Source organism: Accipiter gentilis, chromosome 21, assembly GCF_929443795.1.
Source record: "Accipiter gentilis chromosome 21, bAccGen1.1, whole genome shotgun sequence".
NCBI classification, from domain to species: Eukaryota; Metazoa; Chordata; class Aves; order Accipitriformes; family Accipitridae; genus Astur; species Astur gentilis.
In genome coordinates this window covers 13,135,557-13,161,196 of record NC_064900.1, presented here as the reverse complement: position 1 = coordinate 13,161,196, position 25,640 = coordinate 13,135,557, and the positions used below count along the sequence as shown (strand labels likewise).

At 42.2% G+C, this 25,640-nt stretch overlaps 1 protein-coding gene across 2 annotated transcripts in view; it reads right to left on the bottom strand.

Moving 5' to 3' along the window:
• Positions 1-2,303, bottom strand: part of EPHA3 (EPH receptor A3) — a 236,785-nt gene extending 234,482 nt beyond the window's left edge. For both annotated transcript variants that reach the window (XM_049824741.1, XM_049824742.1), the window contains exon 1: positions 2,132-2,303. In XM_049824741.1, the coding sequence (XP_049680698.1) occupies positions 2,132-2,231 (100 nt within the window). In that variant the 5' untranslated portion in view covers positions 2,232-2,303. The remainder of the gene's footprint in view (positions 1-2,131) is intronic.
• Positions 2,304-25,640: the final 23,337 nt, after the last annotated feature.

The window sequence follows — 25,640 nt, the reverse complement described above, 5'->3', positions numbered from 1 at the left end:
TAGGGGGGGAAGTCCTTTAAAGTTGATCTTATTTTTAAAAGAAATTGTCAGCGTTCCTTTCTTTGAAAGGAATAGCAAAATACATACTTCAAAAAAAGTAAACATGCAAAAGCGGGTCACGGTCCAGTAACTGCATTTATACTGTTGCTTTCACTAGCCACTTTGAAAATATTGCCCATATTGTACAAGTTCTTGAAGCTGAAAAGAGAGAATGGAAAGAGTATCTGCTGAAAGCTGATTCAGACAAGTATGCTTAACGCGCATTCTGTATGATACCAATTTTTTTCCTCCTTTCTCAATTCTCAGTGCCAGTGATTTTAAACAAAGAAACAAAAAGTGGGGTTTTTTTTGCAAATTGGAATGCTGTAATATTTTTTTTGCATAATTAGTCTCAGTTTACAGACTGTGTCTGTCTACCACTGCCATGGAGGCAGAGCTGCTCTGCTGACTGACAGAAGCACATACGATCCCAAAAAGCTTTTAATAATAAGACAAGAATAACCTCTACCAGCGCTCTTGGTTTTGTTTCTGAAAATCATTTGTGAAAGATGACAATATTTACAAAACAGCACATATCTGGAGGCTTTACGAGTGACCAACTATTAAAAGCACATTCTTTTAAACAACGTATCGAGCACTGTGCATGCCAAACAAATTTACATAAAACATACAAACAGATTTATATATTGCTCTTCTGGTAAGACGGTACCACAGGTTCTTCCTAGCAATAAAACCAACTGATTTAAGATTACCCAGGATTTGTAAAGTTTGAATCTTTCCTTACTTGTTTTATATTACGTTTCTTTTTCCTTCCAGAAATCATTTAAAGTCCTTATCTCACCGCCTTATCCCGCAAGCACCCAGGATATCAATGAGTACGTCAACACTATTTGTACAGGAGAAATTATTATTCTAAAAGGTTTCATACTTGCTTCTCTACAGAAACGCTACAACTCAAGCAGGTGCAAGTTTTACATGGCTGTTTGATGCTACAAGTTCATCACCACCTTTGGCCTCCAGATTTTATCCCTAAAGACGATTACACTGGACATCCTGATCATGCTGACTGCCTCCACTGTGCATGGGGGCAAAAGCTGCGTTGTTGGTTTGTTTTGGGGTTTTTTTTTTTTCCTAGAGAAAGGGCCATTTCATCTTTTTCTAAAAGTATTGCGATTACTTTTTCAAACAGTCTCTAGCGATCGTTATTTTTCCCTGAAACCTAACACGCGTTTTCAGCAAATGTCATCTTAAAAATTACCATAGCAAAGGAGAACAAAACCGCTCGTGCTTTGTTTCCGAAAATTTACACACGTCCACACACACACGCGCGTTTTAACGCCCGAAAAGAAGCCTGATACGGAACGGCTACGGAAGCAAGAAGAGGTTTTATAGGGGAGCGAGCTTCTTTTTCGTATTAATTAAAAGTTTGGAAACACGGGAGCACTAATGAAACCAACCCCCCCCCCCCCCGGCAGGCAGAAAAGGGCTCCCAGCTCGGTCACCGCCGGCGTGAGGGAGACGGGGGCTACCCCTTAGTCTTTATGCCTTTTTTTTTTTTTTTTTAATTCCCTAACGAGCGAACCTGCCTCCTACCGCCGCCAGCTACCGGGGGCCGGACAGGAGGCGGCGGCGCGGCGGCTCGCCCCTGCCCGGCCCGCCGCGGGGCACCTGCCGGGGGGGCGCGGGGCTCTCCCGCTCCCCCGCCGCGGGGGGGGGGGGGGGACGGCGGCCGCCCCCGGCCCGCCGCCTCCCTTTGCTCCCCCACGGCCGCTGGCGGAGGGCCGGGGGCCGGCACGGGCTGCCGTTCCCTCGCCAACTTTCCTCGGGGGGTGGCTGGGGCGGCTTGACCGCCTTCCCCCCCCCCCCCAACACCGCATCGCAGCGGGCGGCGGCCGCGCTGCCTCAGCGCAACGCGAGAGCGAGCCCTGCGGTCCCGGGGCGAGGGGCCGCGGACGCCCGGGACCACCTTAACGGGGAGAGGGGGGGGGGGGTAAAAGAAAAACAAAAAAAAAAACAAAAAAAAAAAAAAAAAGGGGGGGTGGGTGGGGAGGGATAGGAAAATGGGGGGAAAAAACGGGAGAGCGCGCGGCCGGTCCCCCCCCCCCAGCCACCCGTCCGGGCCGCGGCTCACCTTCGTTGCCGGGGCGGGCGCTCAGACGCCCGGCGGCGCCGAGGGCAGCGCAGAGCAGCAGCGGCAGCAGCGGCGGGGGCAGGCGGCGGCGGCGGTCCATGTCGGCGGGGCAGCGCGCAGGCAGAGCCGCATGTCTCCGCGCCGCATGCCACCGCTCCGCGCCCGCTCCGCTCCGCGCTGCGCCGCCGGCACCGGGACCATGCCCCGCGCCCGCCCGCGCCCGCCTTCGCGCTGCGCCCGGGAGGGGCCGCCCCCGCCCGGCCCCGCCGCCGCCGCCGCCGCCGCCGCCGCGCCGCCCCGGGCCCTAGCGCCGCCCCGCCCACCTGCCTGCCCGCGGGGAGCGGAGCGGAGCGGAGCGGGGCGGGGGGGGCGCTCCCGAGCGGCCTTTCCGCGGCACTCGGCGGGCGCCGGCCGGGCACCGGGACCCCCCTCCCCACCCCCGCCGCTCGGGGAGGGGCGGGAGCCCAACCGCGGACGGTGCGAAGCGATGGGGGGGGGGGGGGGGGAGCGCGGAACGTGCCCCCTCGGGTCGGAAAGGGGCTCCGTCCCCCGCGGGAGGCGGCGGGGGCTCCGCGGGACGGCGAGGGGGGGGGGGGGGGGAACATGAGTCGCACCGCTCGGAAGCCGCGGCTGGGGGTTTGGGACAGCTCCGCTCCGGTCACGTCCGAGTCCCCGGCTTGGCGAGGCTGAACGCAAGTGCCAAAGGAGCGGTAAAGCCTGCGGAGTTTCGGAGCGCGGCCACGGCAGGCTTGGTAGAAAAACGCCGGTTCGGTCATTCGTCCCTTGGCTGGCCGCAGCCGCTCTAGCCCAGCCTGCTGCACACGCGGGGCCACAGCTCCGACCCCCAAGACCAGATTTACTTTGACCTCGCCAAAGCAGACCCGAGCCTTGGCGGAGGTAGGGGCCTCCTCCCAGGTGCTGCTCTCTGGAGGGACGTGCAGCTTTACTCGAGAAGTTACCGTGTGAAATGTGTATTTCAGAAGGATTCTCTCCATGCGTGCGCCTTCCCTCCGGTCCTCGGGCCCCAGAGTACCCGTCGGAGCAGAGGGCAGAGCGGCAGGCACACGCTGCTGCTATCCCACCGCTCCCAGGGGGAATCGCGGCAGAGCAGCGCTTCCCAAGCTTGCCCTTCTGTGGATCGGTTCTTGGGAACATGGACATCTTTCTTCCCCAGTGACTGGTCTCAGGTCTCCAGAGCCACCCAGCGTGGTTCTGTGGAAACGGGAAAATATTTGAATAATACTGAGGTCAACTAAATATTTGACCCCAAGCCAAAGTTGTGCATCCACGTAGCACGAGGTCTCACTCTGAATGTGTATCCTGTCTGCACAGACGGCAAGCGAGGGGCTGGGAGGAAAGGAGCCTTCGGCAACAGGTGTGGAACTACACTGCGGAAGCAACATCACAAAATCTTCGGTAGGTACCACAGGAACCGAACGCCCCTGTTTCACAAACCAGTACGTTAAACGCCCAAACAACCTTCCTCTTCGTGAATACAAACAAATCGTCCTGTTCAGGTCCTCAGGGTCACCGGCATCAGCAGGGCAGCTGAGAACCGCCGCCTGCGGCATCCGAGCTCCAAGTTCAGCAGCGGCAACGCTGCCCGTGGGGCAACGCTGCGACGCAGTACCGGCGGCTCGCTTCAGCAGCGACGCACCTTTCCTGCCGCCCGGCAGCAGAAGAGGAGGTGCTGGGCTGGTTACAAGTCAGGGCCTGTGCCAGCGTCTCTCCTGCACAATACTGGCGTACCCCAAACTATCTGGTTTAGCTCTGCCAGGTTTACGCTGCGCTAAAGGGGTTGGAAACGTACGTAAGCCAAACCAAAGGAGAGAGAAGGCCGTGAGACGCCAGTCCCAGTCGGGTACTTGTTTCAAGGGAGTACGGTTGGGGACGCGAGCGCTGCTTTCCTTCTCCTTCCCCGTTTCCAAGTTTGATTATTCAATCAATCAGATTAAGGAATCATCAAATCTAATAGCATCTGTTGTTTCATGTCTCCAACCCTTCCTTTCATTTAGACCTGTATTTACCATCTACCCTACCTATGTCCTCTCTGGTCAAATTTCCATAAGGAGAGAGACAGAGAGATGCCCGGGGCTCTTGAGCAGGTACCTCCGGGGCAGAGAGAAGAGCTGGGTGGTCTGGCCGTACGGTTAACGGCGTATGGCCCAGAGAAGGGGATCTCCGCTCCTCCTTTGTCTTTCTCAAGGCTCATTTCATTATACCTTTTCATTTGCTTGACAAAGATGCTTTGTCAGAGCAAAAGTCCAGAAATGTACACAAATTTCCTCGAAATGTTACACTCCCTAGTAATAACAACTGTTTTGTTTTGTTTGGGTTTTTTTTTTTTTTTTTGCAGACCTTTTCCTAATCTTTTCTGGAATACGCAGCCTTCTTCCTCGAGTTCTTTTGTACAGCAGAGGCAAGTCTGCTGTTTAAAATGCTACTAAATTCTCTGGACTACTAGTTTTGGTCTCTGTGGAGCCACATCTTTCTTTTATGACTTCAGGTAAACATTTTTTTAAGGTGGAAGAAAAAGGCTGAAGAAAGATAACAAATCTCTGGGGAGAAAAAAATACTTCTGTTTTCAGTTAGTGAGAAAAAAAATATTTCCAAAGAAGCAAAGAAGGAAACTTTTGTTTTTCAGTCTTCAAGTTGTGCGTGTATAAAACATCTGCACCTTCCAGCTGCAGCACCTGATTCTGCTCTTGCTCCCCCTCTGGGAGCGGGAGGCTGAGCACCCATCATGCCTTTACCATACAGCAGTGATTTGCTGAAGAAGGAAAAGAGAAAGAGGAGAAGCAACCACATTCAACTGCCAAACCTTCTTCTTCTCCTCCTGGGAGGAGCCGCAGCGTTCGGCATTTCCCTTCCCATGCTGCTACTTCGTAAAGCAGGAGCTTTTACAACACATAAAGAGCGGAGGTGGGAGAGGCAACTGCTTAGGGTCCACGAGAAGTGAATATTCTCCGGCCCGTTTCTGACAACAAGTAGGGCACAGCACTTTGCGCAGCCCTCTCCTTCCACCAGCGCACGCAATCCTCCTGGCCCTCTGAGCCACGTATTAACGTTGTCATACGGCTGGCGGTGACGGGACGCGTACGCGCAGCTTCGCCTGCCGGGGAGGAAAAGAGATCCTCCAAGGGATCGGGGGCAGCAGCCGGTGCCTGAGCCCAGCCCCAGCATCCCCCCGCATCCCCCTGCCCTGTATCACGCTCCGAAGTTTGGATTGACCAGCATCCCTCCAGGTTGGACCTGGTACCACCTCAGCGTGGAAGCTGCTTTGGAACTGCTCCCAAGCCTACTCCTGTAGGTCCGGGATTGTTCTCACAACTCACCCGCAAAGCCCACATCTGAGAGAAACCGCTTCGATCTTCTGTTGTGATGTCACTTTCTACAGGTACAGATCCAAGCTAAAAAAAAAAAAAAAAAAAAAAAAGAAAAGAAAAATGTGGTAGGAAATTTTGACGGAAAAGAGCTGGTAAGAAAACCTCATGGAAAAGATAATACATGCTACGAGCGATTATGCTTAAAGTCTTAATGTCACCATTAACTCCTTCACTGGTTGGTTGTAAGAAAACAAAGAGCTGACATTAGAGATATCCATGCAACTTTTTCCAAGATAACCATGTGATTACCAGGTGAAGATTTTATTAAAAAAAACGGTGAAGGAGATAGAAGAAGGAAGGGGAGGACAAATTAAGATCTGTACAGTAAACAACAGATTGTGAATTCCCAAGTCTGCCTCATGACAGCACGCGTGCGCGCACGCGCACACACTCGCATGTATATTTGGGGTTAGTTTCACCATCCGTACCTCAAGGTGTATTTTTCAGCCTTCTTTTCTCCTCATGAGGGTTAGAAATGCAGCTCTTTGAAACAAACGAAAGATCGGATTTTCATATCGTATTGTGGACAGCTGTTAGAGAGTTTCACAACAAGGGGCGACACGGATAATATGGCCAAACACTAAAGTTGAACTCCGCAGAATTTTTTTCTCCAGATTGGAGAAACACTACTTTAAGCAAATACTTTGAGACTACTCATAGCAAACGCTTTCTGAATTCATGAATATCTTAGCACCAGAGAACTCGTCTCATCCAGGAAGAAAAGAATATTAAACAACACAATCCATATCATGCAAATTTTTAGTATCAAACCTTTACAAAGGACACCTCTCGAGCTAAAAATGAATAGCAGAAATATTTAGAAAAATTTGAAATAAAGAACACATTTTAGTAAGCTGCAGGTTCTGGGAACAATTCCTAGCGGGAATGAAAGGTAAAATTCAATACAAATTCTTCACTAAGTTTTTTCCTCTGTGAAACGTAACCTGGAATGCATTGTGTTAGTTTTGCGCAAACTGCACGTTTACTCTGTTAAGAGTAATTTTGTGTGAGCTTAAAGGGCACCTTTGAAGAAAGAAAATAGCCTCTGGTGGCATCTCTACATAACCAGCGTGCACATGGTAGTATCTTTGCCCTAGCATCCATAAAATCATTCTAGAGAAACACATAACCATGATTTATGATTTTCTGCCAACCCTGGACTTTAATTTCTTTAATATATTGAAGATCAAAATCCTTACTAAACACAAATTTTATCTCTTACATTTTTCTTTTGTAAACGGGGAAGTGACACATTCTGTGATTGCATAATGGAAAAAAGAAATCATAACACATGGGCAGAATGCTCCAGATCTCACGTTTGCATACTAAATAGGAAAACAACTTTCTGCCTAATGAAAAAATGTTACAGATTATTAGGAACAGCCACAGAAGTAATCAATCAATTTATCCAATGGACTGGGCCACAGTCTGCTTCCAAGAAGGCTTTTTAATGTTTATGGCTCTTGAGGTTGCATTGTTTAATTAATTGAATGACATGAATCTTCTAATCTTAGAGATTTAAAGATAAAATATTTTCCTTAAAAACAAACAAAAAGAATTAATGATAGGTTCACTACTCATAAAGAAAGGTGGCCGGACAATCCCCCATTTATTCGGGGAGGAGGCAACGTGCACAGCAGAACAATGCTCCCCATCGGTAGATGCCTCGCCTGCGACTCGATGGGATTGTTCGGAGGCGTGAGAACATTTCCTCCTCAACTTCTGGTACTTATTTATGAAGGTTCTTGTTTGTGATGTTGATATCCCCCTCCCAACCCCCCTTACGCCCCCCCCCTTGCTTCAGGGAAACCTGGACTGACACAACTTTTCCACATAAATCATACCAGGGGCAGCTTTTCAAAGCCGTTCAGCCATCATTTTGGCCTCCAAATAAGCGCTTGGGGTATATATCTGCATATCTTTTCAGATTAACTGTTTAAGTGTTGACCTCAAAATATCATAAATGGAAGCATTGCTGCTTGAATTCATCCTAAGGCAGCGGTACACCGTGGGCCAGTTTTGGAAGTGGCGACCAAGGAGGAAGAACCCTCCTATGAGCCACCAAGTAAGTAGATTTACTGGTTTTAAGTATGCTTTGGGAGAGATTTTATAACATAGGCCAAAGGTCTCTTAATGTGCACCGTTGCCCTGAAAACGCAAGCAGATGAGAAAATGCAGGATGAGGAGGAATAACAGACAGGATGCAATAGAAACAAACGGTAAGTGAAGTGTGAAAAGTTACTTTAAATAAGTCAGTTATTTAGAACTAAGCTATGGCTCTTTCTAATCAATACTTACACAATAATTACATGAAAATCCAGAAAAATGCATTAACTAGACAGCATAAGAAATTCAGCTTTGAGCAGCAACATAGCTGCAATTGTAATTATGAAGCGACTGCACACCAATTCCATAATGAAAAAAAGCATGACTTATTATGGAGATAGAATACAGTAGAAAAGCATGCAAAATGCAAATGCAGTTTAGTTGCAAATTTTCCCCATAAAGGCTGAATCATTTGTTAAGTATGCAATAAAAAGGTGACACTCCAAGCACTTAGACTGAATTTACCTATCTGTAAACAAAAATCTATAGAAGCCATAAAAGAAAAGCTTCACTAGCAATACTGCCAGTTTTCAGCGAAAAGCAACATTTATGTGCAGGAGAGAGTATTACTATGTCATGAAAAAGCTTGCCAGATTTCAGCTTGGACTGAGCATTTACAGTAGAAATCTACAAATCCTGTAAAACCAGACTGCATTACAGAAATATTGGCAGACCTCCAGCGAGGTGCATAATGGCAAATTTGATTAGTTTATTGTTTTCTTGCAGATCACAATGAACATTCAAAAAAATTTCTTTTGTAGGAAAAAAAAAAAAAAAAAAGATACCAAGAAATGAAATTATTCTCATGTATTTCAACTAACTGGCTTTTTTTTTTTTTTCTTCCCCAGAAGATACTGTCAGGCAATATTGGACAATAAATAGACAGACAGATTTTAAAATAAATGTCGCAGTACTTCTAATACTGGGGATCAGGATCCAATTTAGGGAATGCACTTGGAGAGCACGCAGACATATTTCTGTGATCTGGCTGAGCTGGATTGGAAGTATTCCCTTGCCTTTGCAGAGCCAAGCTTGCACATTGACAGCAAAATAGGTCGTCTATTTTTGCTAACCAAAAAACTAACTGTAGAAATAGTTATTGTAAACTCTAAATTTAAATAACATAATGCAAATAATTTGAAGAGTCAGTGTTCACAACATGCGGAAACTCCTTAACAGTTTCATTTCCACAGTGAACTTTTTGCATTTGAAAATTGATTTGGTATCTTATTGTATACTTTTTAGCTATAGTGAAGAATACCTGAGACCCATAGAAAAATTTGGTCCTTTTATATTTTGTGAGCATTTGTTGTTTTTTCTCAAATCCTGTCACCTCCTCCCTTGTAGTCAAAGATGGGTTCTCTCCTCCTTACCCTCTTGGAACTGGCACCATGAGTTTTATTCACGGTCCAAGGAAGCATGTGGGGATGGAATAAGATTGGTAAAAAACCATAAAGTAGCATTATCTTAGAAGCCTCAACTTCACTCCTAGCACAAAGATATGAAATCATTTCACACCTTTGCTCAGAATAGCAAAATATCTATTTGATTGCATGGTATAGGTATAATTAGTACTTCCCAACTAAATGCGTCCCACCAAGAAGAAAATCAGAACTCAAAAGGTGACAACCTTTTTCAAAAGACTTGTTCCCAACTCCAGTGACTGCATGGAGACGAGGAGTTCCCATTTGCTTCGAAAACTGGTTAGTCTGGGTCTTTGGGGAGAGATTAATTAATCTGGAAACTGAGAACAACATCATATATGATGGTTAAGAGCTATGGAAGTTCAGAACAAATCCTTGTCAAGGTACACAGGTCTTCAGAAGTTCCTTCATGGAAGTAAATGTACATGCCCAGCTTTGACCCAAACTTCTGAGCCTCCTATCAAAACACAGCAAGAGTAAGAGCACAAAAGTCAAGGGAACCTCCACATCGTAGCCCCCCGAACCAGACTTGCCCTCAGCTGTAGTCAGCAACATTTGGGTGCCGAACGGATGGTCAGCAGTCTCACCTGTATTGCTGAATCCCTTTCCACTTCTGCCACAGGGTGTGAAATATCCCCCTCCTCCTGACCCATCATCCCAGCTGACCCTGCGCGTGCTGGGAACGTCTTAAGTCTTGCAGTGTTTTCTTCTTGATTATAATGAGTTCATCACTTTGCCAGCACGGATGAGGTAGCTTTTAATTAATCCTCTATAGCGGCTTGGGCAATGACGAATTGCAGTTTCTGCAAAAGACTAAGCTAACGTTATCTAAATATTATTCTTTATAATATTGTCGTTATAATTATTATACAACACATGCAATAAATAATTATATGTCATTAGTATTCTCCCAGCCCAAGAGGAATAAAAGACCCATAGCAGGACAGTCTGTCCACCTTGGGTCAAGCAATTCTTGTCCATTAAACAGGATATTTTGCCGATTTGCTGACCTCCCCAGTCCTGTAGTCAGCTGCAGCTCTGTAGTGAAGGATAGAGCTCCTCAACGTTTCTAAATCAGAAGGCCTGCCAAAAAGGGTTGTAAATGCAAACATGTCATATTCTGTGCTGGAGATGTGCTATCTATGTCAGGAAAATGTTTTACAAAGATTTCTTGTTTTCTCGAACATGAAACAACTGGTATTTCCCACTGCAACATCAGAGTTGGTTTATCTGAACTAAAGTTTCAATCTTTAAAACACCTTTATTCATCAGTGTTATTTTTCATGATACAGATAGTCCAAGACTTAATGGGACTGTTAGCTTAAGCATTTGCATAAATAGCTTCGCTCATTTTTTTGAACTCTTCCATGTCACCAAAACATGGAATAATGTGTATGTTACATTTACGGCACCAGAAATCGAGAACGCCTCTGTTTATTTCCTAGTCATTCGTATTACCAAACTAAAGAAAGGCCACCAAGAAAAGGTATACCAACATTGAAATGAGTCATCTCTCTGAAGGCTTTAATGAGAGAAGTAAACCACCCGGTATTCACTCATTTCACTCAGATGCCCTCTGCATCAGCTTTGGACCTGGGAAGTAACAGCAGGACGAATAGAAAGATGTGACAACTAAATAATTTGGACAATATGGTTGGCGAAATTTATTGCAAATAGCTGCAAGATTTTCCTAAATGAATGCAATGTTCTAGCTCAAAAAGCAGCTGTAGAAAACATATACAGAAAAGGGACCAGAATAAAACAAAAAAAAATATTGGAAAAGCTGGGGGCAATTAGTAGAAAATAGTCCACATTCAGTTTCTAAGCTGAACTGATACTAACATCATGCCAAGCTGCAAAACTAAAAATCCCCAAACCACTAGAATCAAAGAGTATTTCTTGAGAAAAGAGGACGCTCATCAAAAATGACATAAAAAGAGAGCCTTACACAGAGAATGAAAGAAGGAGACGCTCTGCAGAGGGTCTGTGAAAAAAATTCAGGGGACTTGCCAAATCTGCGGAGGGGAAGGTTTTATTGAAACACAATATATGCAAACAGTGTACTCTGCTGGTTTTATGGATATGCTTCCTCTGATGTGATTTTTTTTAAAATAATACTTTGCTTTAAGGCGGCAGTTGGGTGACTTACTACCATTGCCCAGAAGAAAAAAAAAACCCTGCAGTATACACGGAAGTAAGAGCTGCTGAGGTAAATCACGGGAAGCGGGAGGAGGACTGTGGCCTCCGTCCCTGCTTAAGAATGGAGAACCACGCAAACACCCTCAGAGAAATGCAAAAGCCCCAGATCCATGAGCCAGGGGGACAACATTCATTCAAAGACAAAAGATAGGGTCAGATCATTTACAGTACAGGTCCTGACTGTTGGATTGTTTGGGTTTGTTTGTTTGTTTGTTTTTAATTAGAATTGCAAATTTTAACATTACTCATTTCTAAAGAATCTGCTGTTCTATAAATTTCAGATCAATATATGCTGGGGCACCTGCCCTTCAGCTTTCCTGAAGAAAACAGAAAGATGCTCGTGAGTTCTGGAATAATCAAGGCAACATCATCTATCATTTCATATAGTGTCAAATGTTCTGTCTAGAATTAAATAACCAAGCCATGTTGATTTTGCCGAGTCTTTTTGATGAAGTAATCTGCACTAGATTTGTCAGATAAACAAATATATTTATAATGCTGTCACATATGTTTTCTCATTTCATTTTAGACTTTTTGCAAAGGAGATAAATAGGTTTCTTGGAGGCTTTAGAAGTTTAAGCTTATGACCTCCAAGCTTTTACAAGAGAAAACAAAAAGTTGCTTACTGAAATATTAGGAAGAGTATTCCGTTTTTAAAAGATGTTATTATTTGCCCTGGAGTTGTAATGGAGCTATGCCACACCTACTTAGAGAACAGGGCCAAACACTGCTCTCAGTTACAGCAGTTTAAATCCTTGGAGGCCTTTATTACTAGGAAAATGGAGTAAGATTTCAGTAAAATCAATTTTTAAAAGCACTAGGAGTTTGCTGTTGACCTCAGTTACAGCAATCTCTGCAGCTTTGCAAAAACATGCTCTCTCTCTTAAATCTGACTGACGCCATTGATGAATTGTGCTGTAAAATTTACTGCTTCAATCCCTTAACACACAGAAGCTGCTGCTTATGTTTCTGGACGATGAAGTAACCTGTGAAAAGAAAGAATATTTCAGGCAAGTGAGCCATCTTTCCAAACTAACTGTAGAAATGCACGCACAGAAATACAGGCATCTTGCTCTTGTGTCTCGCATCTCTCCTCAACTCCTTTAGCATTAGATTAACCCACAGCAGCACCAGAGATTTTAGTCTTAAAGGTAGCACTGAACCAGATTGTCCCCAGGTCTATACCCTCACAAACTATTAAGCAAGCAAAAAAAAACAAACCGCAAAATAAGTTCGTTCATTCTGATGCAACTGGAGACCAAATGACTATCATGCTGAGCAATATTGTGCTTATTTTTTATTTTTTTTTATACTCAGATGTCAAGTGTGTACCTGTTATTTCTCTTGCTTTATATGTAGTGGTTTAGTGCTTTGGAGTTTTATTTGTGGGCTTTTTATTGTTATTATTATTATTACTGTATAATGGGATCCTTGCCCATGACTATAGCATCTAGTCTACCAGAGTAATTCAAGCAAGAGCTATTTCACACCTTCAAACTTTCCTTGTTCTGTGCACACTCAGAGGCTTTTGGACTTTTTAACTGATACAGACTGAAATAAGCCTGTGATTCGTGGTTTTCTATTGAGGTAATAATATTACTATTTTCTCTTTTCTTTTCAGCTTTTTTTCTCCATAAAGGACTGTCCTTGGTGGCACCTCATACCACAAGAGCGAGCAACGATACATAGATATCTTATCCAGTACAGACGTATCAATAATGCATATCCAAACTTCCAAAGTATTTTTATTTTTTACCATGTCTCTGTTTGCCATCAAATCATCATGTGCACTCTGACACTGCACACTTGACACGTTTTAATAGACAGAAGGAACAAAACTATCAGTTCTCCCTGGCACCATCTGGGGTTCTTTTACAGTTACTTTCTTCCTAGCTGCCTAAAGCTCCATTTGGCTTTTTTTTTTTTTTTTTTTTTTTTTTTTTTTTCCCCCTCACAACATCTCTCTGAGCTTCTTTGCTTGGCGTCAGGTTTCTTCACAACATCACCTTTCAAGCCTATACCTTTGTCACGCATTCCAGGCAGTGCTGCTTTAAAGCTCAGGAGAGGGTTTTTTTTTCCCTTGCTATTCTCATTCTGCTTCAAGTGCACTGCAATTACAACAGGATATGAACTATCCTCCACCATTATAGATGTGTTCAATTTTCTCTCTGTTAGTAGAAGTCTTTTCCCATCACTTTGGCCTGACAAACGTGACATTCACACATTGATTGTATATGTCTGCTTTACACAGCATAGCTAATGACTTTCCCTTATCCTGACTTGAATTTTAGATTAGTTTTTCTACTGCTGAGTATTCCATTTCATCAATAATTGCAGAACAATTATCTCATTTGTGATTTTTTTTTCCCCCGAATGCTGAACAAATCTGTGAATTTTATGGTATGTGATGCAGCAAGTGTAAGCTTTTAAACTAATACTTCATTCTAGAGACTTGCCTCACTGTGTCTATCAGCCTGCAGACACCCCAATGACTTCTGCAGGGCTGCCTATTCTCAAAAGGGAATACAGGTCGCCTTATGCATTGCCAACTACTAAGTTTTCTCTGAAAGTAGTTATGTGGTTCTGTGACACTAAATGTTACAAAATTTGAGGCTTAATCTTAAAAGCCAAGATGGAAAATAGATTTCTATCATAAAACCTCGTCACTGTCTCACCTGATTCTTCCATCACTTGCCTTAATACAAAATGCTTTATAAATCACACTGTTTTCTAGATGCAAAGGCCAATCATATCACAGAAGATTTTCCTTTTATCTCAGGGGGATCTCAAACATCATCTCTTTTGCCAGCTGCTATTTTGGGCAATGAATCATGGGTGCCATTTACTGTATCACACAGCTCTTCATTTTGGACTTTCCATCTTGAGTGTAAATATCAAGTCTCACTTGAACTCACTTGTCCATTTCTGCCTTTTTAAATTAATTTTTTATAGGCTCTGAAATGAAAAAGAAAATAGTGGTACTACCGATCCGATTTCAGATATCAAAGAAAGATGGGATGGAAAGTTCTTTTTCCTGATGTGTAGTCTCCTTTCCTTTCCACACACTGAAAAACTAGCCTAATTTCTTCCCACTAAAGAATACTGTGAGGCCCCGAACATTAAGAGATGCAAAGATGTCTCTGACTTATGTGTCTCATTTCTGGACCAGATCCTCCTTAGCCTGAACAGATAATCTGAGTTAGGAAATGAATATGTGCAAATAAATTTGTGATAAAAAGCTAAATCTCTTCTTTTTGTATCTGATTGGAAAAACTAACTAACTAAAGAAGACTTAGTGCAGGTATTTACCAAGAAATGTAGTATTTAAAGTTTTTCCTAAAGAAGCGTATAATGTCAAATTCAAGGCATGTGATGTCAAATTTGAAGCCAGGAGTATGACCTCAGTGTTTCAAACTCAGGAGACATGTTGGTGGTTTAGACTGTCAGATTCTGTATTTCAGAAGCCTTGTGGTTTTGCTTAATATATCTTCCAGTGCATTAAATTTTCTGTGCATTCAAATAAAAGTGGATTAATAACGAGAATATTTAAATCCTCACTGCTCCCCTGTACTCCTGAAATTTAAAAGAAGAATCTAGTCAATCTACTAAAACTTAGTTCAGTTTCATCTTTTTACAATCAGAAGAGGAGAAAAAGTGAGTTATCCATGCATTTTTCCATATTTGAACCAAAAACCACCAAACAACAAAAACCAACAGTGAAAGACTGAGGCAACTGTAATTCACTGGCCATTTTTCTACCTTGTGGTTAATAGAAAAATGAGCATAGAGACAATCTGACAGAAGATTTTCCTTGTGTAACATAAAATAGGGGAGTAAAGAGATACAACTGAAAGAAATCAGGGCTGTTGCCTCTCAACATGCATTTTGAGAATTGTAGTCTTTGTAATTTAAGGTAACCATTTCAATATTGAAGACAAAACTTATTTTCCGAAAGCATTTCATGGGTCAAAAAGATGAACGTATCTCCATCAGAAGCAAGGAAGTGGCTACAAATCCACTACAAAAGTTAAGGGCATGTTGGAATGAGGAAGGCTTAAAATAGGTCTCCTATGAAATATGACTATATTTCATATTTATCTCCGGCAGAGCTTGTAGACTGATACAAACATCTATGTGTTGTTTCTGTGTCTCACTCAGTTTTATTGTAGATCAATCATGGAATACTCTTCATGCATAAATATATTCCTGCCAGTGCTTTAGATATAGATTTTTCCATTATTATTTTTCAATTCCTTCTTGTGCTACCTTTATATAGTCCTAGTCCTTTTCACTGTGCTCCCAGGAATTAAATTGGTGCTGTCAGTTTTCCTTATTTCGCAGAAAGGAATAACTGCCTTTCATAACATTTTTATCATTTCACCCCATCTCCCCATCAACACATCCCTACATGTACAAACATGAATATAAACAGCATCTACAATTACCCTATCCTTTTTTTTCCATTATAACAGTGCCTGGAGATACCAGCCAAGAACAACGTCCTTTAGAGCCGTGATCTATGAGAATACAGTCCTCAGCCATAAAGTCCTTGGTATCAACCCAATAAGATATGCAAGGTGCAGACAAGAAATTAAAGAGAAACAAAACCAAAAGCATTTGTTCATTGCTCGCGTGCAGATAGAAACTGCACGTAAAAATCCATTCTCTGCCTCTTTTGGTCCAAACCGTTACTAGGCCTTTCACCCTTACTGAGAAGAGCCCTAAGCAGTTAAAACACTAGTTAATCTCAGAAGCTCAAGTTAAGAACATTTCAGAGAAAAAAAAAAAAAAAAAGCTAGCGTAGACAATATTAAAAGGGAATGATACCACTTTGATAATGCCTCAGAACAAAGAAATAAAGACCAAAGCTTTGATAGCTATCTATAGCAGTGTTTTGCAGGGTTCTCCATTTAAGCAGGGGAGGACCTGGGGAGAAGGTACTACTTACTGGGTAGTGAATATCAACCTTCAGGTGACGACTACCAATCAAAGAAATAAAGCTTTGAAATTTTAGTTGGAAACAATACTACTTGTATCTAAGCTATTACTACTTTAAGAGGGGCAAAGAGGGGAAAAACCAGCTTGATGTACAGGAGATTTTTACTGCTCACTCCAAACTGCTGTCTTGCACTAGCAAATAACGTTTGCAGCTATCGGCAGAATTGCAAATACTTGCAGAAGTAGATTTGCAAGAAAGATTAAACATGGAACTGGCTGTTCCTGTGCTATTATCCAATTCACTCTATTGCTGCTTTTACGTATCCTTGAATGTTTTCTGAAAACCATGAGGTCTCATCCAATATGATGTTTAAAGATCACATTTGGGGAGCCTGGTTCTCGGCATAATCACAGCAGTTTTGCAAGGCCCCTGCATAAGGTTGCCTGAAACAGCTAGAGCCAGGTAGGTTGCTGGGCTGAGCACCTCAGCAGCCTGAAAAGCCTGTTAATTCTTTCAACAGCCACGAGGAGGCCAAGAAGAGTGCGCAGACAATAACGCACTTGCTACGGGTGCTGGCACAAGCTTAGGCACAACGTGTCCAGCTTCGGCAGGTCCAAACGAGCAATCCTTCAAGTGTGCTACGCACACGTCAAGCTCCCCGAGCCACCACAGCACCCAGCTGCCTTAGGAATATCAGTGCAAAGCTTAAGCTACTATTCCATTAATAGTTAAACACTACGAAATAAGGACCTATGCTGCAGCGTGCTGTGCATGGGATTTTTACGTTGCTGTAAACTTTGAGACGCAGCTGTTAGGGACTTGGAAAGCATGATTTAGACAAATTTTGTAATACAGAAGAATTGTTCTGAAAAAGAACAGGAAAGAGCCTTCACTGAAAAAAAAAAAGGAAAGTCCAGGAAAAACTCGATCAGAGAAGAGAAGCAGCAAAAAAAAAAAAAAAAAAAAAAAAAAAAAAAAAAAGGGAAATGGAATACCAGACTGAAACAACAACAGGTATGGGATTCTTTCTGTCAGTACTCCTGCACCTTCCCTGTTCACTTTATGGTGGGTGACTTCAGCTGTCATTCTTGCATGAAAAGCTGTAACAGAAATAGCCAATTTAGTAAACCTGAGGCAAACTAGTGTCATGTGGAAACCACCTCTCCTAGGAAAATTAACAAATGTAGTTTTAATGGTGAAACGTGGGTAGTCAGGGAGATTTCACAGCTGTAGCAAAGAGGACTAGAATTTCAGCCAGTCATTACAACTCAAATCCATCAGAAAGCAGCCAGCTAACTCCGAGGAGACAGCTCCCGTCTGTTGACACCCATTTTTCAGAGAACTGAACACCTGCATCTCCATCGAATTTGCACTAGTGAACACTAGTCAATACTGCGAAGGTAATAGCCAAAGAAACCTGACCCGGGAGGCTCCGTGACCATTTCAGTCAGTCCTCTGCCCTCCAGTCCTATCAACTGGTCTGCCTGGAGCGGTAGCGTAGGGCGCAGCTGAGCCCGACCCTGTGCTTCTCCGCAGGCCACTGAGAGCTGGGGACGCGGCTGAGGGATGTCCTCCACCCCAAAAGCACGGGAGATGCTCCACAAGAACATACCGCCGGACTTCGAGCTGGCTGGACAGCTGAGCTGAGCTCCCAGTCTTCCTTAATACCACGTCCATCCTTAATGCCAAATCCTTTATCTGCATTTCTGCCGTTTCATGAACGGCGCTCGTACTCGTTAGGGAAGGGTATACCTAAAAGCAAACTGCAGTGACAGGACACCTTGTGGGGCTGCGGAGTTGCCAAATCTGTGTTTCGGGTGACGGCTTCTGCACAGCTCTTTTAATGGGCAGCTTGAGAAAACAAGAACAACCATCGACAGACAATCTCAGACTATACAGATTCGCTGAATGAATGCCATACTGAGTCAATACTTCAACTGTTTACCTTGAGAAGATGAAAATCAGATGAAACTCCTGAGGTTCTTGGCAGGTGGAACAATTTTCCCCACAAGGAATGAGTACAGTGAGTTTGAATATGTATTCCTGAAATACAACAAAGGTCCTCAATTAATTTTGGAAAGTCAGTATCAATTTCTAAACTTCCATTGAGATACCATAAATAATGCTTTGCAAGCTTATTAATTTAATAGCTCTGATATTCATTCTGTTTCATCATGTGTTTCCTAGGCTTTTATTCATTTTGATTTGTTTTTTCCTCCTCAAATATTATTTTAAATAGCTTTCATGAAACTGCTGCATAATAAATGTACCCTTTTGTTCTTATTCAAGGAAGCTCAGCAAAAGCATAACAAATAATAAAGCTGATAAAAGGATACATGAAGTGCATACCAAAATCCAGGAGGTTTATTCTGATATCAGCACCATTTAACTTCAAGCCAAGACACGTATCTCATCAGGCAGCATCTTACCAAGTTGTTGGGCAATGGATTCAAGCCAGCATCAGAGCCCAGTAAGTAGTGGAATTCTGTTTTTACCCTCATCGACCCCTCCTGACTGTAAGTGTGCAATATAGTAATGTGTTATTTAGCCATCCAGCTCAGACAGGTAAGAGGGCCATTTTATGGCTTTCAACTTTGCTGGGTGAGCTAGAATTAAAATTAGTTGTTAACAAGAAAACAGAATACGTAATGATCATGGTAGAGTCTAAAATAAATTATGACATTTATGCTCACACACCTATATTTTGGAGAGTGATTGTGACTGAACAAGGCAATTATCTTTAATTAGGGGGGGCTAGGGTCATTCCATTAATTATGTCCATCACAGCTAGTTAACAATATTGATTAACAAGATAAGAAGCAGAATAAGCCATTCATCCCTGAATGGGGTTTTTATAGATTTTGTCGTGAATTCCTACAATGTATTTCAAAAAGAAAATAAGAGAATTGGAGGAGCCAAAATTCCAACAATGCAAGATTTCAAAAAGTCTCTTGTGAAAAACATTCCTGAATTAATCTGCTTTCGTTAATATGGAATAATTATTAAGCTAAATAAACATACAAGAGCATTCCATATGTGTGCCTGACATACACAGGGAAAACATTCTTTGATCCATGAAGCAAAGGGATTCCAGGCCCAAACTTTGCAGGGCTGAAGACAAAGACATATTAAAATCTGATTGACTGCAAGTGATTAAGAAGAATGCAGATTTGCCGCAAGGAGTCCTAAACTAACATGGAAATTGTTGTCTAAGAATGGCTCAGGGTAACCTTTGGTTTAACTCAAAAACAGTCAGTGGAATCAAATTATGAATTATTTTGTCTTTAAGATATTATGAAAGAGAAATACAGACATACATATGTTCCCTCTTCCTCACTCCCAGACACACTTGCTCCTCCACATGTTTTGCAAGAGACAAGTTCTCAATGCGCGAGATGTCCTACGATGTCCTACTATTTTCCAAATAAATGTCAGGTTTTTTCCCTGCTTTTTTTTCTTTTCCTGTGGTTTTGGGGTTTTTTTATAAAATCTATATCCTCTCACAACATAGCGATTGATCCCCAAGTTTGGTGGCAAGCAACCAAGTGGATATCAAACATACGTGGTGCTTCTGAAGTCCCAGAGCCAAACTGCAGATTGGAAACACACTCCTGGTTACTCCATCAACAAAAGAGATCCTTGATGTGCAATTCCACTCATCATCCCTCTTAAGCCATTATCAGGCAGCTGAGATGCGACAACAATGAATGAGCATGTGCCTGATTGTTAGCATGTCAGACATACATTATTAAAAACAGTAGGGGCAAGAAGAAAGATGAGAGGGAAGGCATTTGCTTCTTTGTTCGGATGTTGGAAAGCTTATTTGGGAAGAAAGGAGTTTTAGGATGCACTGATATAGATATAAGGGCTTGATGTAATGAGGGCATCCAAACCTTCTCCATGTATTTTGGATAATGAAGTTTTCAAGTATTTTCCATTTTATATTAAAGGAATACCTATGCTAAGCTCATCTGATTTAGGAACATGCTCTCTCACCTGAGATAATTATTCCTATATCCTAATATTGCATTTTTTAAATATGGTTTTGACCCAAGCAACTATCCCACAATTAACACAAAAGCAAACTTATTCTGTCAATGTCTATAGAATACAAGTTCTTGGTCATGTTCAAAATCATATTCTCATATTCACTACTTCAAAAAAAGAATGCAAAGCATGATAGTTTTTAGGATATAAAGCAATTACCAATTGTTAACATTAATATTTAAACAATTCTCTTAATGAAAACATTTAAGAAGCATTTAACTACATTGTTCACAGCAAAAAATAAAGCTATGGTTGGGCTGATAATAACTACTGTCCTCATCTAGCAAAGAATTAGACCCTCTCAGAACACCTGCTTCAGACCACAGATATAATAGAACAAAGAAATGCTAATGGTGTGTGGGGGGGAAACCCTCTCTACTGGAAATACTCAACTTTTTTTTTTTTTTTTTTTTCCCCATAATATGTTTCCTTTGGTAGACTTGGACAGATTCTTTAGGGAAGTTTACACTAGCAAACATATAAAAGTACTTTACATGTAAATGTAAAACAGCAAATCATGTGACCAAAGGAGAGGCGTGCAACTTTAAGGCAAAGTAAGCTTGTAAAGCATTTTATACGGACTTTCAGAACTTTAAAAAAAAAAAAAAAAAAAAAAATCAGAACGGACTTGTGTCAAACATTGATACAGTTGTGTACCAGGAAATGCTGCAACTCAAGGTTTGGCAATTAGTTTCCCAACATACCAATTCCTTACTTATATATGTGACCTTCCAACAAAATTCAGTAAAATATGGACTATTATAAACATGTTGGACTGTGTATTTGTTGTAAGCACTTTAACAACAAAAATACATTTATTTAGGCTCGGTGCTCTTCACAATGATGCTGACAAAGTTTGCATATGCCTCTGACCAAAGCATCTGAGAAGGTTCCAGAAGAGATACTCACTAGAGACACTGCATGATAAAGACAACTGGACAAATGAGAGTGTATCTAAATTGAACAACAGCGCTCTTAACCTTACAACATGGATATTTTGACATCCAGCTGTATACGAATCAAATGTGTTCTACATGAAACATAAATCATCACATACCTTTGGCTTTGTAATAAAAACACAAACCGCAAAAATACAGGTGCTTTCAAGACTATTCAAATTTTAAAAGATACCATCCCAGAGTCACTTCAGTGGAATGACTCCTGCCGGTATTGTAAGGCTACAGCCAAGACTAGGTATTCATGTATCCCCAAACTTAAGTTCATACTCAAAAGCAGTTTCACCAGTGAAGAACTGGGATCAGAGAAACTGTGATGTCTGTGGCGACTCCTGTGCGCATCGGATGAGGCTGGAGAGAACGTCGCGAGGGTTGTGGGTGCAGATGAGAAAGGGGAAACATAGCCAGAAAATTAGGAACTTTTGGAATAATTCTAGAAGTTAATTGTAAAACTTGATTAAACCATGCTATTGTTTATGGATCTTGCTGCTTTCAATATTACAAAGCACAAAGCAGAACTTTTGTTTTCTTCTGTTTTTTTGCTAAGCACAGAAAACACAGTTTCTAACTAGATTACTTGAATGCCACAAGATATAAACTACAGTGTAACCACAGTGTTCTTGAATTCACAGTAGATCCCTCCTTCTTTGAATTTCCCAGGGCTGAATACTCCAGTGTTGACTTCTGTGGTTGAAATCCGTAATGTGTCTCCCTTTTTATTCACTTATTTCTCCCCCTTTGCAATGCTTTTGAAACCATCTTTCACTACTAAACCCCCGCATTCTTGTAGCTACCAAGTCTTTCATGTTTCTGTCAACAGAAAGAAGCTTTGAACAGGATCAGGCATAATTACATCAAGCTTTTTGTTGTTATCGCTATTTATTAAGGGACAGCAGGGACGGCAGACTTTGTAAGAGACCTATTTTTTTTAAAACGAAAGTGGTACAGTATATTCTAGCTATACGGCACAGGCAATTCTCTTTCTGCCCACTTTGCAGCTGTCCTGCAAAAAGTCAGATTTATAGAGATGAGTGAAATTTCTTCCTTTAGATCTGTTCAACAAGGATCACGGTTTTGGCTGAAAAGCTGTGGCTCAGTAGGTACCTCTGCATCCAAAAAAGAACATTTGTGCCTTCAGCTTTATTTGCAGATATGACAGAACCCACAGGCCGTGAAGGAAGTCTGTAAGCTTCATAGTGTGAGTGCCCAAAAGTCAGGGCATTCCCGTACCAATGGGCAGGTCTCTGCCTTTGTGAAAATGGAGCTTTAAGACCCAAAGAGGAATTAGAAGCAAAACGAAAACTGGCGTATTAAATAAATTCTGTAGCGTGCCAGCCCTACTACCTGTCTCATGATACTTTCTTCATAGATTAAGTAATAAGCGCCTGCTTATCTGCAGTTGCCAGGCTCTTTAGTTTCCAGTTATCAGGTCCTCTGTTTCTTCTGCCTCTCCTTCATGCTCCTGCAATGTCCCTCCTGTGCTTCTTAGTGGCTGTGGCGTTTCACAAACAACACGGGCGGGTGACAGACTACGAACTGCACTGTTCTGCACTTATTCCTCTAACCTGTTTCTCGGTAGAATAGCAGTACTGAACTGTACGAACCTCTATATGCTGACGCAGAGTTTGTCATATTTACTTCTGACGGCTGACATACCCTTTGGCTGTTTGCTTCCCTGTTTCATTTGACTGCAACAAACTTTGGCAGGTGCAGGAGTTGGCTGCCTTAAGCAAATGACAGCTAGGCAGTCCCAATGCAAAGCAAGTCGCTATGACTGCAGTGTCCACCCCCTTAACAGGGCCTGAAGAAGAGAGGTGGTTACATGGAGAAAGAACTTCTATACCTTGACTCACATGAAAATCAACGTAGTCAGCTTGCAAAGCTGCACAACTCATCTTCAGTAGGTCTCAGGCATAGGACCGTGCTGGCACTATCTGAAATAGCAGGACCGTAACAGAATTTTCTTGGGAAACCAAGCTGCACTGGGCCGCCAGGAGTCCCAGCTTCTTCATAGTACCAGAAAAAGCGGGAGCTGCTTGGCAACCTTTGTGAATGCTGCTCCAACTTTAAAGAATGTGACTGTAAGCAGCCAGGTAATCAAGGCTGACCCAGAAACTTAAATACAAACCTGGGGTGCTAGCTCAGGGCTATCCCAAGACAGCACATGATTCTTGGGCTCTGAGAACCACAGATATAGGTGTCCTAATTCTTTGCTTTACATCTTCACTAAGGGAAATAAGGGACTCTGGTGTTCTGAAGCAGGGCCATAAACTTGGGCATCTTTTACCTAGGAACCAGCTGTAAGCAAAATGATAACCAGGGATATGCTACTTCAAGTTCAATGAAGTCAGGTTCCATTGTTAAAAATCTGAGTCTTGCACCCAGCAACTCAAAGGATCACATTTGTACCCTGGAATACAGCATATATTTGTGGGACATAATGACCAGGTTTGGAAGAAGATTCACATGATTTATTCTCCTAGGTCTTTCAAGCAGGCGAAAGCTCAAATACACCAGGAGTCTGTAAGGGAGCTGCAGTTTGGTTTTGTCACTGTTCATCAGCAAAATGACAGAACCTAGCAAATTGGCAAGAATGACAGAATATTCCGGTTGTTATGTTTAGATAATACATACTGCTTTGCAAAGAAATTGGTAAAAGTATTTTGATTAAGCAGAGCCTAAGTAATTTTTAACCTTCTAAACACTAATCAGGGCAGTTTCAATATATTCATAAGCACATCAGCTGCATTTTTGTCTATTTAAATCTGCATTTGTTGTTCTGTGCAGAACACTGGGAAGCAATTGTGCTTTCCCTCCTGCCATACACAGATGAACAAGGTACCTGCGTAACTGGGTTGATTCACAGGAAAGCCATGACCCTTGTTGTCAACACAGTGAACCCAAACATGCCCTTAGAGCTCTATTGCCAAACACCTCCTGCCAGTATTGTGCAGCAATGAGGAAGAGAATGGTCCTCACTTGCCTTTGTACACCTTGGGTTAGATCAGACACGGAAGCCAAAAAAAGGCAGGGTACTCTATACCCAGTTAGGGCATTTAGTCACTCAAATGCATATTTGCATTGACCCCAAGAAGATTATATTCCTTATAGCATGGCTGACAATTACATTAGCAATTGCTAAGAGAGAAATGAGAAAACACATATGCTTAGGAGATATATAGATAATTCTGTCACAGATTTTACATGTTACAGTTAGAGTCTGACACAAAGCCTCCAAATTTATTACTCGCTCTGACTTCTTCATACCACGCTGAGAGGGAAGAGAGGTGTTAAGAACCTTTCTTGTCCCAGAATATCCTTAACCCAAATGAAGCCTGTGAAGGATCAAAATGTCAACTTGGTCTGAGGCAGAGAAGTCAAACACTTTTTATGTGTTATGATTCCTCATTTCTTTAAAGCACGTTTACAAGATTTCCTCATCAGTTTTGGACAACTGCAAGACTTGCTTTGTCACAAAACCATGGTGACACCAGCAGCTTCTGCTGAGATGTCATCTTCATCACTCCACCTCAGTCTTCCAATTCTTAATCTTTACTTCTGTACCATTCTGAGTAACCATTTCAGAGCTTTTCTAGGACTGTGTGCAGTATTGCCAACATCACAAGTCTTTAGTCACTCTTCCAAAAGTTCTATAGGCTCCTTATCTACTTTTTTAAATTTTCATAAATAAGTCGGAGCTTGCAACATCTGTCTCTGGGGTTTTTACACTCTGGAAATATGCAGATGAATTTGGGGGCTTTTCTCCAGCAATATTTTTTTTTAATACGAATTTACTTCAAGAATTAAAGTAAAAAATAAAAAAATAACTTGGAATTTAAGAAGAAGGTACCGTAAGCAGTGAATTTTGATCATCCGTGCTGCTCAGTCAGAAAAGCATCAGCCATGTGAGATGTAAACAGTGCTTCTTCATCAGTGCTATTTTCTCTGTGAATCAAAATGAACCCATTTGAAAAGGTTATCAGATTGTTATGTAATTAGTATTACCGATACCACAGGCCAACACTATCATATACAAGTCATGTAGCTTAGAAGAATGTTGATCTAACAGTGCTGATGGAGGTTTCACAAGGCAGCAAGTTTAAGTCACCCAGAGCTGGTCAATAACTGTGATTTCACAGTACAAAAACTTGTGCCAAGGTCAAGACACTTTGGGCAGAAGAACGGGTGAGCTTTTTTTACCGAGATGCACATTCCCATAGTAGCACTGCTTATTATTCTGTTACAGTCAATTTAAAGCTAACTTTTAGTTGCATGGTAGTATCTTTGATGAAGATCTGCAGATGCTTTTTAGGACTTTAAGACTCCTTGAAATCTAAACAGCTTCTACATGCTTAGGTGGATCCAGGTAACCGTAAGCCCTGAGACATAGCTGGTAGGGACTTGGCAGGCACGATTAAACAAATTTTGTAAAGAAATAGAATTGTTCTGAAA